At 31.9% G+C, this 14,442-nt stretch overlaps 1 protein-coding gene across 3 annotated transcripts in view; it reads left to right on the top strand.

Annotated features, from left to right (window-relative positions):
- Window positions 1-14,442, top strand: part of COL21A1 (collagen type XXI alpha 1 chain) — a 154,579-nt gene that overhangs the window by 59,239 nt on the left and 80,898 nt on the right. For 2 of the 3 annotated variants that reach the window (XM_039852935.1, XM_039852933.1), the window contains 6 exons: window positions 3,210-3,378; window positions 3,476-3,692; window positions 6,349-6,522; window positions 7,582-7,659; window positions 9,366-9,374; window positions 9,666-9,749. In XM_039852935.1, coding sequence (XP_039708869.1) covers window positions 3,210-3,378; window positions 3,476-3,692; window positions 6,349-6,522; window positions 7,582-7,659; window positions 9,366-9,374; window positions 9,666-9,749 — 731 coding nt within the window. Of the gene's footprint in view, window positions 1-3,209; window positions 3,379-3,475; window positions 3,693-6,348; window positions 6,523-7,581; window positions 7,660-9,365; window positions 9,375-9,664; window positions 9,750-14,442 lie in introns of those variants that run through there. The other variant, XM_039852936.1, reaches the window with a different exon arrangement.

The following is a 14,442-nucleotide window of genomic DNA, read 5'->3' on the forward strand; positions in this document are numbered from 1 at the left end:
TTTTTTCCTCCTATCAAAAGTTACTCATACTTTGTACTGCCCTTTGCTTGGAAATTACTGGATAATTTGATTATCTAATTCAAGCCCTTTAATGCTTTGTCATAATGGCCTAGTATCTTACCATACCCTTGCATTTGAATAGAAATCACAAAGGGTAAGGGTATACGCATTAGGAGCCATGGCCAGGACAAGATGTTTTAGGAGGTGGCAAGTGTTAAGTGTTTTAGCTTCCATGATTTCATAACATATATTTGGTTAATTTCTATGCCCTCACATGAAACTGATTTCCTTCCATTCTGCCTCTCCACTGTTGTTATATTATACATATGCATGAATTTTCAACCACAAAGTGGGGTGGGGAGAAATAAAAGCTAGGTGGTAGAGTAAAGTTTGGTGGATGAGATAGGATTAAGTATAATATTTTATAAAACCTCATTAAACGTTTAGGGGAATTGCTTTGTTTTCCATCTGTATATTAAAAGGATTTGAAACTAATATGAATTAAAGACAACTTACATCATCAGGAGCTTGTAGTATATCCAAAAACATGAATTTTTCCATTCAATTAATTAGACAGGCTAGAGCTATATTTCAAAAACAGAAACACAATAAGTTTATATTTTATGTGAAAAGCAGTGTTTGGATATTCATTGGAAACCGTGAAATGACTATGGCATGATTCATAAAATATACAAATTATAGCATATATAGACCTTGCTGTCAGTGTTTATGATTGTAATTCAAAGCAGTTATATAAGTTAATTATTTCTGGAAAAGGAATAAACAAGAAAACAGTCAGAATAATTTTCATTAGGAATGTTTAAAAGTTGTTTGAATAATCCATTCTCCACTCTGTTTTCTCTAAAATATTATGTATAATATCACCTAATTATATATTTATTCTCATAACACCTACATCCTTCGTAAGTGGGAATAAGCATACTAGTAGGAGTAAAAACTGGTACAATGACTTTGGGAAAGTTTTGGGATTATCCACTAAGGCAAAGCATATATCTACTAGTATTTAACTGAGAAATGAGTTCATATGTTCACCAAAGTACGTATTCTCAAATGTTCATAGCTATTTTATGAAAGAGTCAAAAACTAGAAAAACTCAAATGATTGCCCACAGGAAAATAGATATCAAAGTAGCATTTTATATACGGAAACATTTTGTTTCCTGTTTCTTATTGATAGATAGATATATATATAGAAACTGTACCTGAGCAATTTAACTACATTTTTCTTTTCCATTCCCATGTATAAGGTTATCTTATTGTTCTCCTTATAGGTGAAAAAATTGGAAAGAAAATTATTTCTTCAAGAAAATTAATTATTGAAATACATTTTCCCTAATAAGATGTGCCAAGGTAGTAATGAAAACATGGATACATGGATATATTGTGACTATTAATTTACATTCCTGATTTCACAAACTGTGTCACAGTGTCTCCTATAAAAGTTGGGGAATTGGAATACAGCGTAAAGGATTTTATTATAAAAATAAGATGAAAATGATACTTGATTGATACATGCACTTGCATGTGGTTTTGGAGATACAAAGCACTTTCACATACATCATCACATTTGATCTTCAAACTCTATGAAGATTATTCTCACTTCACAGATGAGAATCCAGATGTATGAGAGAGGCTTAGGTCTAAACCTAAAGTTCTTGTTTTAAGTCCGAGCTCTTGTTCAACATCTTATAATTTTTCTTTTGTAAAGCAAATAAAAAGAGCAGTTGAAATCTGAATATTCTTGTAATATAATGTTTAACACATTTTCTTTTTAGCTAAACTTTCTTTTGCAGTTTTAAATCAAATGCATTTGAAACAAGGCTTCAAATTAGATTGTCTTGTATACCCCCTACCTACTCCATCCTCCCAAAATACTGTCTCATAATGACAGGAAAGATTTAATTTTATTCATTGACTTATGATTTAAACTGTGTAATGGGAAAATTTATTCCTGCTTCTCATATTTTCATACCAGAGGAAGAAGGGTGTAATTAATTGAGTCCCTTCAAAACTCAACATCTGAAGATCTGAAGATAAAAATACCCCTCTCTTCCCAGAATACATATAATTTTATTTCTATCAAACCTTTATTTTATTTCCAATATTCTATGGTACAAGTTATGACTGTACCTGTTGGACTAATAAAATTCATTTCATTACTTTTTATTGTATTATAAATATTATACCTTTCCCTTTTCTTAATATTATGTTAGAGAGTGATTATCTTAAAATACGTTTAGTGGAGTTTGTTCTTGTCTTGTTCTGTTAGCTGCCGTAAAAAATATAAGCAGTCATGCTCAATGTGTATGTTATATGAGAGCCTTCAAGGATCTAAAAATATCGCAACATTTCTACAGTATAACAGCTTAATAGCATTTGAGCCATATAAAAATTTCCACATAATTTCAGACACAAGTTTCCCAGAGAAGTAAAAGTTGTAGCATATTTTTATAATTTATATAGATGATTGTATAATGCAAACCTTAATTATTCTTAAGGAAATAGTCTTATTTATAAATATGATTAATATAATATGTAGTGTAATTAATCATAGATGAGATGATAGGCCCATTTTTAGAGCTTCCATGAACAGAAAACACCCACAGTTAACTTTTTTCCAGAGTGACAGAACCAATGATATTTGAACTGTAGAATTATAACCTGCTAGAATTGGAAAGAATATTAAAGCAGCACATTTTTTTTTAACCCTCAAATGCTAGAAATGCAAGAAAAGAATCTTAGGATTCATTTAGATCTAAGAAATTTAAGAGAGTTAACTAAGGTCATGTGACAAATTAATAGCCCCTCCTGGAAGAGAATCATGAATATGTTCTGATGTTCTCCTACCCCGCCTCCCTAGGTATTAGGTTGCCTCATATTCAAAATGCATAGTGAATTGTAAACTGCAATATAGTATTACCCTTAAAACAATCCATTAACAAATATTTTTCTATATTTCTGTTTTATGTTTATCCCCTTTTAGGGAGAGAAAAACAATTGAGACTACTCTTAAATGCCCCCCAAAACTCCTATATGTTTTCTCAGAAAATATATTTACATATATTTATACGTATTTGTGTGAATATATAAATTTTATAATTCTTATATTCTCTAATATCCCTACCTTAATTTTCTTTTCTTGTTGGGTTAATTCATGATTAATCAACTTTCACTAATTTTGTTTTATAGAATCTGTCTGTCCAACACGAATTCCAGTGGCAGCTCGAGATGAGAAGGGGTTTGATATTCTTTTAGGCTTGGGTGTAAGGAAAAAGGTTAAGAAAAGAATCCAGCTTTCACCAACAAAGATAAAAGGATATGAAGTAACATCAAAAGTTGATTTATCAGAATTCACAAGGTAAATGTTATGTGTTGATCGATTCATTTTTTTTTCCCGATATGTCTGTATGTGTGTTGAGAATTCTTTAAGCTTACTCATGTTCTTCTTTTTCCAGCAATGTTTTTCCAGAAGGTCTTCCTCCATCATATGTATTTGTCTCCACTCAGAGATTTAAGATTAAGAAAATGTGGGATTTATGGAGAATTTTAACCATTGATGGAAGGCTACAAATAGCAGTTACTTTAAATGGTGTGGATAAAACATTACTATTTACAACAACCAGCGTGATTAATGGCTCACAAGTGGTCACCTTTGCTGACCCTCAAGTTAAGGTAAAGAAGCCAGGGTGTGATTATGTACTCATGAGGAGATGCCATTGGGTTTCTGTGTTGGGGGAAGAGAGTTATAATTTTAACATGACTGGAAAGATACTGTCTTCATATTTTAAAGTTTCTTTACTGAAAGAAAGAAACAAAGAAGGAAAATTATTTCTTGATTCATTTGGAATTAAGGAATGGGGAGAACTAACATTTTTTGAATGCCTACTACTGGTTGCCAGGTAATTTTAATTATAATAACCACTCAGGGAAAAAGCCATTGCTCTCATTGTATAGACAGAGAAACAATGGTTGAGAGATATTAAATTCCTACTCAAAGTAATACAGTAAATGGTAACATCAGAAATGGAATTTAGGTCTGATCAATTTCAAAGTCCACATTAGTCTGTTTTGCACTGTCGTGTCCTATGGAATATTGAAATAAAGAAATTTGTTAGAACATCAAATGCAGGCAGATAATGAATGCAGAATTTACATTAATTAGGAGGACATTTTATTTCCCATAAAGGATATATATTTAATAAAATTAATAAACTAAAAAAGTGTACTTTCAACATCATGTGTTCTGAATACAGGTGCAATCATAAAAGCAACTATGTTTTGATTATTCTAATTATCACAGTCTAATGATATATAATTTAGGAAATGTACAAGGTTGTATATGAATTTATGTACTTATACAATTTCTTCATTTGGTAAACAGATTAAATTTTTAAAAAATTGTCTGCCATTTTCAATAAAGGTAATGTGCTAAGTTCTATAAGAAGTGACAAATGAAAAAGACGTGTTTTATAATGGGAGATTCAAGGCTTCTGCTATCTAATAGAAGTATACTGTATTAGTGGAGTATGGAGGGAAAAGTGGAGACTAATACAAAATATTAGGAAGTCTACAGAATTGAGATGGTTTTGGACTGATCTTAAAGGATGTAAAAAATTTTGATGGAGAGATATATAAGGACATGTCAAGTCAGTTGAATAGTCATGTGTAGTACAATTCAAGGTTTTATTTAGAAAATGAAAATTTGTATCCCTTGTGTTTTTAGTATAAGATACATGAAAGAAAATGCTAGCAAGGATGAGCTCAAGGATGGGGACCTGTAAAGCCATACTAAGGGATGTGGACTTCATTTGTAGATGACAGGATTTCATCAAAAGGTCTTGATCATAGGTGTGTCATGGTTAGAGCAGCTCTCTTCTCTCTTTTTTCTTTTTATTTCATAAACAATATTTTCAATACTATCTCAATATTGTGTTAGGTCCTGGGAATACAGAAATTAAAATGAGGCATATTCTCTGACAAAACTGTAGTGAGATATTGAGATTATCATACAAAGCAAAATAAACCAGAAAGAAAAAGTTGAGAACCATATGATTTTACTCATATGAAGGATATAAAATTGAAAGCAAAAACAAGTTGCTTTCAAGATAAAAAAAAAGCCTCAAACTTATAGACACAGACAACAGTTTTATTGGTTGCCCAAGGAAAGGCAGGGAGGTAGATAGGTAAAGGGAGTGAAATATATGGTGATGGAAGGAAATTTAACTTTGGGTGGTGAACACACAATGCTATATACATACAACATATTATTGAATTGTACACTTGAAACCTATATAATTTTATTAACGAATGTCATCCCAATAAATAAACGAGTAAATAAATAAAAAATGAAAATGAAACAAAACTCTAGTGAGAGAGATTAGTGGAGGTTTGAAGGACAGCTTGGTGAGGGAAGAATTAGAGATAGAGCTATGTTTGAAAACTATTCAAATAAAGCAAGATACTCATGAGCCTAAATTATGACAGTGAGATTTGACATGGAAAAGTGAATTTCAGTCATGTTTTGGAGACATGTTTGGTAGAACTTTACATCTCGTTGTTGCTTCTCAGGGAAAGGAAGGAGGTAAAGAAACTTGTTTTGGTTTAGAAACTGAGGATACTATTATCCAAGAAAAATAGAGGAAGAAATTTGGGGGCATAGCTCAAGTTTGTTTTTTACCTGCTGTGTCAGGCTGATTGTGAGATACCCTGGCAACATTATTCCAGCCAGTATTAGAATTATAGGTATCATATGCAAGAGAGAGTTCCAGGCTGCTGATGTAGATATGGGAATTATTCCATTGAAGTAATAATTGACCTATAGGAATGGATGAGAAAATCAAAGCGGAGAATGAAAAAGGTCAAGGACAGACCTCTGGGGAATGCCTGATTAAAGGGCAGGTTGAGGAAGAGGATCCTTCAAAGAGATAGAATATGAGCAATGGGAGAAGAAATGAAGATGATCAAAATGGTTTGAACCATAGCGGTTGAGTGAGAATTTCAAAGAGGAGGGGCTAGTTATGGAGTCCGAAGTTGAAATGAAGTAAAAAGAATGAGGAATGAGAGAAATCATTTGTATTAGGAGATTAGGAACTCATTTGTTACCTTGAGGGAGATGTTTGACATAACTACTCTGGGATATGTAATAGAAAGTCAACTAGGGATTAATAAAATAATTGATGGGTGGCATTTAAGGCCCAGCTTGGGTGAGTTTGTGCATAATACAGGTAATTTGTGTAGTGGGGATTTATGATTGGCACGAAGGAATGGGAACAAAGAAAAAGATTGTTAGGAGTTTTACTTATGAATCTTCCATACTTTCTTTCTATAGACATTATTTGATGAAGGCTGGCATCAGATTCGTCTCTTAGTAACAGAACAAGATGTAACTCTGTATATCGATGATCAACAAATTGAAAGCAAGCCCTTACATCCAGTTTTAGGGATCTTCATCAGTGGGCAGACTCAAATTGGAAAATACTCTGGGAAAGAAGAAAATGTTCAGGTGGATAAATAACGATTCGATTTTTGCTTTGTATAAAATGCAACTTTTACTGTCCTTTATGATAGTATTTACCACATTTAACTTTATTTCACAGAATTGTGAATTCTTTAAGATACTTAATCAAACTGTGGTCAGTTCTTAGTGAAATTGTGTGTTCGTACGTAAGTATGAAAATGCAAAATTAGAACTAATGTATTTTATAGGAATATTTAGAAAAATGTTTCCCTGTTCAGGATAGAATTCTACATTCTTATGAAACATTAATTTCATATTTCCCAGGAGAGGCATAGATTAATAATGAATTAAGAAAAGGGAATATGGTTAGAGTTATAAGTGATACAATTAGATTAATGCATGTCAGGTTCTTCATGGATAAAACTGTAAATTTTCTGATATCACTTTAAACTGGGGTATCTATCTGGGGTATCTATCTGTGGGTCAACAAGTGTGTATATAAAAGCCATTTCTTGGGAATTTCTTTATTTGAAAGGTATGTCTTTCCCACTGTGTTATCATTAAGAGAAAATTCTGACATTCAAATGTATAATTACACACATGGTCTCTATATATTAACATTACATGTCAAATTGTAGTAAGTATTTAAATAGTAACAGGTGCTAGGCCTACTCGTCACACAACATTCCATGCCAGCACTTAAATCTCTGAAACTAAAGATGGATTCTTGAGCCACCCTATGCAATCAAGAATGTTGTAGAGATTTAAGATAAACACAGTAGCCTGGGAAAGCTTTTTGAGTGTCCTAGGAAGTGCTCTCTATAGTAGCTTTTAATTTAGGGATACTAAAAAGCTCCATTGAATTTCTCAAGAAAAACAGACTTGTTTTTGGAGCTAGAGTTTTCCTTAGGAGTTATGTTGCATTACATCTTTAATACTGTATGTTAGGTATTCAAATTTTATATTAATATTGTTTTAGATAAGTGCTGTGATTTAAACCTTACATGATTGCTAACTATAGTGCCTGTTTCTGTGTATCTGAGTTGCTCTTATAAAACAGTTATCTCGTCCTCAACTTTGACTCGATATAGTTTATATTTCTAGTTTGACGTCCAAAAGTTGAGAATCTACTGTGATCCAGAACAGAACAATCGGGAGACAGCATGTGAGATTCCTGGATTTGTAAGTAGGATGGATTATTTTTCCCCAAGTGTTGCTTCAATATTTTCAAAGCAATAAATAAAAAGCAGATAACATATGAGCCTTAATTTAATTTATAGAGTTAATTTGATTTTTTAAATTATCAGTAGAAATAAAGTTATATTGATTAAAACTTTGGAGTTCATAATTGAAATAAAATTATAATGTTTCACTGTGCAGTGTGAATGAATGAAACACCACAAGAAACTGTTTTTCCTACATTATCTTTGGGTGTAATTGTTCTAGTATTCAGGTGAAGCAGTACTGGACTTGCTCTAGAAAAACGTAGAATTCGTTGTCTGAATACCTGGTGTGTAAAATACATTTCTATAATTAATTAAATATATAATTAACTATATTACACAACCCAATTCTGAAGAATAGGAAATGATGTATTTTCTTCTTCACTAGCATGTTTTTTCAAACTGCAATGAATATAGTTTTTTTGTTGTTATTGTTATCTAAGTAAGATTTTCTTGTATTTCTCGGATATAAGGAACATTTCTATTAGCTATTTTCATTACTGCATTAAGAAGGAGAAGATTATAAGCTAAAATGTTACAGGGTCTGATTTAATATGTGTGCGCACACGTATACAATTTCTTTTCTCCAGACAAAAAATGGTATACAGTATTGTGGGTAATGCAATTAAGGTAGACTATTGCAAACTTTTTGACAGTGTGGAGTCCCAGAGATATTTGAGCCTTACAGGGTTCTTTTAGTTTGTATAGTCATGCCATCATAATCTCCTTTTTTCCTATCAAACTGAATAACTTATGAATGCACATGTTCCAAATAGACTTGAGGACATAGAGCAACACATTTAAAGGCTCTATGATAAACTCAGAGATGGAAATTCATAGAAATGATTCATTCTAGATATTCTAGGTAGGTAATTGTTTAAACAATATACATTTTATTTTAGATATTTATAACTTAGAATATAAATCTCTCTTGAAAGTATTAATAAGTTATTACATTTTGAGAGTCCATCATACATATTTTATTTATTGATATTTGCCTTGGCATTATAATCATTAACAATACCTCTTCATATAGTAAAGGCAAAGCATTACATGGCAGATTTTGAATTCTCACATCTGCTTTTTTGTTTGTGTCTCATTCCTGTCAGCTGTGACTTCGTGTGGCTTGTTTGCCTTTTGTACCTTCATTCCCACCTCTCATTTTCTGATCTAATTTATTGTTTGGAAAGATTATTAACTTATCTAAAATTGTATGTTATTCAGTAAGACATAGATTGTTTAGGAAGAAGCTCTTCTAAAGTACATGATATTTAATGTATGCATTTTATGACTTGGTTAGATATATTTTGGCATTTTTCTCTGCTTATTAAATGATTTCCAGTAAGTTCAAGAGAGCGTATAAATCCCACTTTGAGGTACTTTTTTTTTTTCTACATGGCCAGTATATCAGCAGCTTTGGTGTTTAAATTTTCTTCTTCCACTCTTTATCAATGTTAATTTTCTTCTTTTATCCTACTATAAATGTAGTAATAACATGTTATTTATAAGTAAGTTTTTTGGCTAGTTGCAAGCAAGTGTTTTATCTCTTGCCAGTTTTGGTACTTCAGGTATCTCTAATCTGGACAATAAAATATCTGATTAGGAAGATAATTTAGAAATTTAATTAAAAATATGTTTTAAGACACTTTTTTTTTTTTCTTGCAGAATGGTGAGGTAAGCCTGGATACTCTTATTTTCCTTAAGGTAGTACTTGCATTGTGGGACTCTTTAGCTTCCTTCCATCAACTGTAAGTATATTAGATGAGAATAACCCATTTTTATGTAGTTTGAGTCTATGTAGTATATATATATAGCTTTTTTGTGATGAGGATTAGGCTAAATAAAATTGAAAAGTAAATGTAAATTATCTTTATCATTTCACACAGCCAAAAAGACATGTACATAAGTACACATATGTATATATACATCTTTGCATGTTTGTTATTTCCATTTTTGTTTTCGTAGTGCCTCAATGGTCCCAGTGATGTAGGTGCAACTCCAGCTCCCTGTATTTGTCCTCCAGGAAAACCAGGACTACAAGGCCCCAAAGTGAGTAATACCTAACACGCTACCTTTGTTAAAACACACAAATAAGGGCTGAGCAAACACACAAAATTCCTAATCATATTTGACCCCGTATTGAAATTTCTACCTAATGCCTTAGAACAGTTTAAAATTTGAATGTTGGTAATTAAAAAAACAAAACAAAACAAAACTGTATTCTAATCTGTATTTACTTTTAAACCTAAAACTGATACCCCTAACCCACAGTAAAGTGAGGGAGCATTATTAGTTTTTTTGTTTGTCTGTTTGCTGTCCACCTCAAACACTGGTGCTGGATCCCAAGAATGATCCTTACAACTGGGTCAAAAATGAAGAAAGGGTACTTATAAAATACGTTTTAATTCTTAAATGTCTAAATCTTAATTTATCAAAACAATTTTCAGATAGAAAAATGAAGTGAAATTTTAAAAATTAATTTTAATGTGTCGAATGTCTAATTCTAAAAATAGAAGTATATATATTTATTTCACTTAATTATGTAATAATTACTTTGGGGGGACTATGATTGGAGCTATGATGTGCATACTATTTTATAACCAGTTTTTTTAATAACAAAATATTTCTAATGTGTTCCTATGCGATTAAATATGAATAAATTTTTAAGTAAGTTGATACTTATTGTGGATTAACTTAGACACAGCCTAAGGTATTGAGAAGTTAGTTTGCTCACTCTAGATAAATCTTGTTCATTTAATATTATTTTAAAAATCATCTAATAAAAATAATGGCTAACCTGAAAGCAAGTATGACTCCTGAGCCAAAAAGTGTTTTGCATATCGACGATCTATTACTTGATGTTACCATAATAATTTTTGTTAAATCTGAATTATAATTTTTATTTAGTTGTAATTTTCTTAGTGTTTCAATCACCATGACTGAAAAATTTTAGCTTTTGAACTGCAGATCTAATTTAATTCTTCCTATCTTTTGTACGTGCGTTTCCTATTCAATTCCATATAATAGTTCATGACATCCTTCAAACCTAGCTGTTAAAATAAAGAAAGAAATGAAATTTAAGTAATAAAAGTACACATTCGTTATTTCATTCAAAGTAAATCTATTTGGCTTGGAATTTGACTTCACTACATTATAATTAATTTACTATTTGTTGTAAACTGTTTTTAGATTGCATTTAGGAATGTTAATCTAAGTGTTCTTTAATTAAAGTAACTGCATGTTATTTAGGATGCCTCGACATAAATGAGAAATACCTATAAGATAGATGCTCCAGGGAAAATATACCTTATAAAATAGCTTTGTGTGACCTATCAGCAGACTTCTTTTTCTAAAGCATATTTATATAGCTTATAATATTGGAATATTATACATAAAAATGATTTGATCTGAAAGAGACGTAATGTGGAAATCAGAGTCCCTTGATGCCTGACTCCTCAAAGTCGAGTGCTTTTCTGTCAGTGAGGTTCAGGCCACCCCTAGAGTTTCTAATGGGCTGTATACTTTTGAGGAAGCACCAGATGCTTCTGATGTTTTCTGATTCTTCATTAGTGATCCATTAGGCATATTGCAGTGGTACCAATTTTTATTCATATATGTTTCTACAACAAATTTTTCAGCACATGCTTTGTCTTATCTGATTTCCAATATTTCCAAGTTTCATGTGTTACTCATTTTCATTCTTTTTTCTTAGTCATAATGTAACCCCATTGCTATCCACTACTTTAAATGAAAATGCAGTTTTCCACCAATCTTCAACTTGGCGTGCCTTCTTGATCTGCTTTCCATTTTCTTCAGAAAATCTGGCAGGAGGGAAAGAACACACACACTCTTCCATCCTCTTAGGGCTCTTTCCCCTGGAGGTGGTTCCTTATCCACATCAGGGACCTGAATGTGAAAAACAGAATCCCTAGCAACATTCTGAGTTGCACTTCCTTTAGAGAATTTTTGACTTGGAAAATTGATGGGGTTTTAATTATGTCAGCAGAACTGGAGCTAGAGCAGATGAAGCAATTTTACTATAGATCCAAGTGAGACTTATTGTCTATTTTGTTAGATGCTCTCTAACAGTTTTACAGATGTCCATCAAACAGATTGACCTGTGCAAATAAATCTATTCTTTTTATTAGCAAGAAATAGAGTTCTAGGAGTTGAGAGTTGAGTCTTGAAACTGAAACAGTGGAAAAATTCTTGTATGGATAGGTGGGTAAGTGCTTAGTCTAAAATAAACTCATCTATTAAAAGTTCTCTAACTATGACAACCCCAAATACAACAATCTTAATGAAAAATTGGGTCAAATTAACTATAGTGTCACACACTTAGACTTATCACAGCATTATACTCTTCAATAAGCAAAGAAAAACATATATTGCTGGATTGTGAGTGCTTTGAAGAATAGATTATTCATTTTGTATCCCTAATGTCCAACATAGGAAGTGACTAAATTAATCAGTCTATTGGAATACTTTTTAAATGCAAGCACTTTACAATGAAGGTTAATACAAACTAAATTCTTTTTTGGAATTCTAGTGTCTAGCACAGTGATTAATAGCAATAATTGTTTTTTTAATGAATTATGAAATCATTGAAAAAATGATTCACTCCTCCTCCCTATTAACCTATAAGATTGCCTTTGTTCTTTATGAAAGATGCAAGCAATCTCCAATTTATAAGCAACTCTCTTTTTAATTAAATTGATTGAGGTGACATTGGTTAATAAAATTATATAGGTTTCAGGTATACTATTTAATAATACATCATCTGTATATTGTATTGTGTGTTCACCATCCAAAGTCAAATTTCCTTTTGTCACCATATATTTGACCCTCTTTACCGTATCTACCTCTCTGCCTCCCCCGCTTTCCTTTTGGTAAACACTAAACTTGTCTGTGTCTATGAGTCTCTGTCTTGTTCGTTTGTTGCTTGCAGTTTTATAAAAGACATACAAATGACAGCTTCTTCCCCCACTTTAGTAGCCATAGGAACATTTGTGGGGAAAAATTCTCTATATTTGATTTAAACTTAAATGTTAGATCTATCACTTCAGAAGTAAAAAGAAAGCATTTCTTTTATTTTTTAGAAAGGAACAACTTCTTACTAAATTCTTTGCTCTGAAATACCATTCTCTCTACAATTATATCCCTGTTGATGCCCTTTGTTTCACCCTAGTAATTCTACCACTTAGAGATTCATTTGGACTCTCAAAGTCTCCTCTGTCTAAAACACAAAAAGCCTTTGGAAAATTTCAGGGGCTACTGGGCATTTACATTTTTATGTTAATTTCTCCAGACTAAGTAGATTCTTTCTAGCCTAAAAGAGTGGGTGTTTGAGTTTTGAGGGAGGAAAGAGGTTGGTTTTAGGGACTAGAATAGGTCAGATACTCCTGTGGAGGCCTTGAGTAGCATGAAGGCACAAGGATTTTGAGGAGAGGGCTTGATAAAATGGGATTTGGTCCTGCATGAAGAGTTCCAAACACACTTTTATAGTCAATCAACTTTAAATATTAGATTGCTTTTGCAAGCACAGCTGTTTTTTACATTAATTATTCATATTTACACTACTTGAGAAGCCATATTCAGAGATATTTTAACTTAGTCCATGACATTTCCACTCCTGTCAACAGCTCAAAAATCCTGTGGCACAAATTCAATTCAACATAAGTTAAGTATTGCTTTTCAGCTGAATAGATATTTTTTAAAATTTAAAATGTACAAATATTTCAACTAAATTAGAAGAAAGTGGATTGGGAATTTAGTCACAGCTGTACAATAATAAGTGGTATGTCTAATTTAATGTATTTGGAATTTTTTTTCTATGTTAAATATGCTAGCAGGTCTGGTTCTGATTAGTGTATGCATTTTAATGTGGGCAGGAGTAACAGTGTTTAGAAACATTGCTCTGGAGCTGAATTGGCTGAGTACTAGTCCCATCTTCACTACTGCTATGCGACCTTGAGCAAGTTACCTAAACTTCCTGGGGCTTAGTTTTTCTACATATATAATTAGACTAATAAAATTACCTGCTTTGTGGGATTATTATGAAGATTAAGTAATATGTTATATGTAAATCCCTTAAAGCAGTGTCTAGCATACAATAAACAAGAAAAGTTGAGAGTCAGCTTTTATTACAGTAATAAAATTGAGTTTTTATTCTAATTGGCCTACTCTCCAAATTAGTTAGGGTTTTACTTTATTATTACAATTTTATGGAAACTGGACACAACACCAAACCTACCTGAGTTTTGAAAACAAATCAGTAGGGCAATAGTAAAAATAACCACTAAAATGTACCAGCAATAATAAAACCCGCAAAAGAGATTATTTTCCCCCATGGGGCTGGCTGTTGACCAGTGTTATGGTCCTCATGAAGTCACATTGGATTTATCTTGTGGGTGACTTTTTTTTTCCCCTTGGATCTTGATTTTGATTTATTTAAAATGTTATTGTTAAATATGTTTTGTATTTTTAGGCAGCATAAAAACACAAATCCTGTTTCTTGTGCTGAAGTTTTATTTTGGCCTCATCATACTAGAGGTTATACCCTCTCAGATCCTTTTGATGTCCTAGATTTTGCTGATAATTAATATTCTGCAGGTGAAGGGGTTGTGAACAGGAGATTTCATTTGATTTGAAATAAGTCAATCAGCAAATAGTTATTGAATCTCTACTCGATATACAGCATTGTTAAAAAAGTAGAAAATATGCACCATGTTTTCAAATGACA

Source organism: Pteropus medius, unplaced genomic scaffold (genome assembly GCF_902729225.1).
Source record: "Pteropus medius unplaced genomic scaffold, Ma_sr-lr_union100, whole genome shotgun sequence".
Lineage (NCBI taxonomy): Eukaryota > Metazoa > Chordata > Mammalia > Chiroptera > Pteropodidae > Pteropus > Pteropus medius.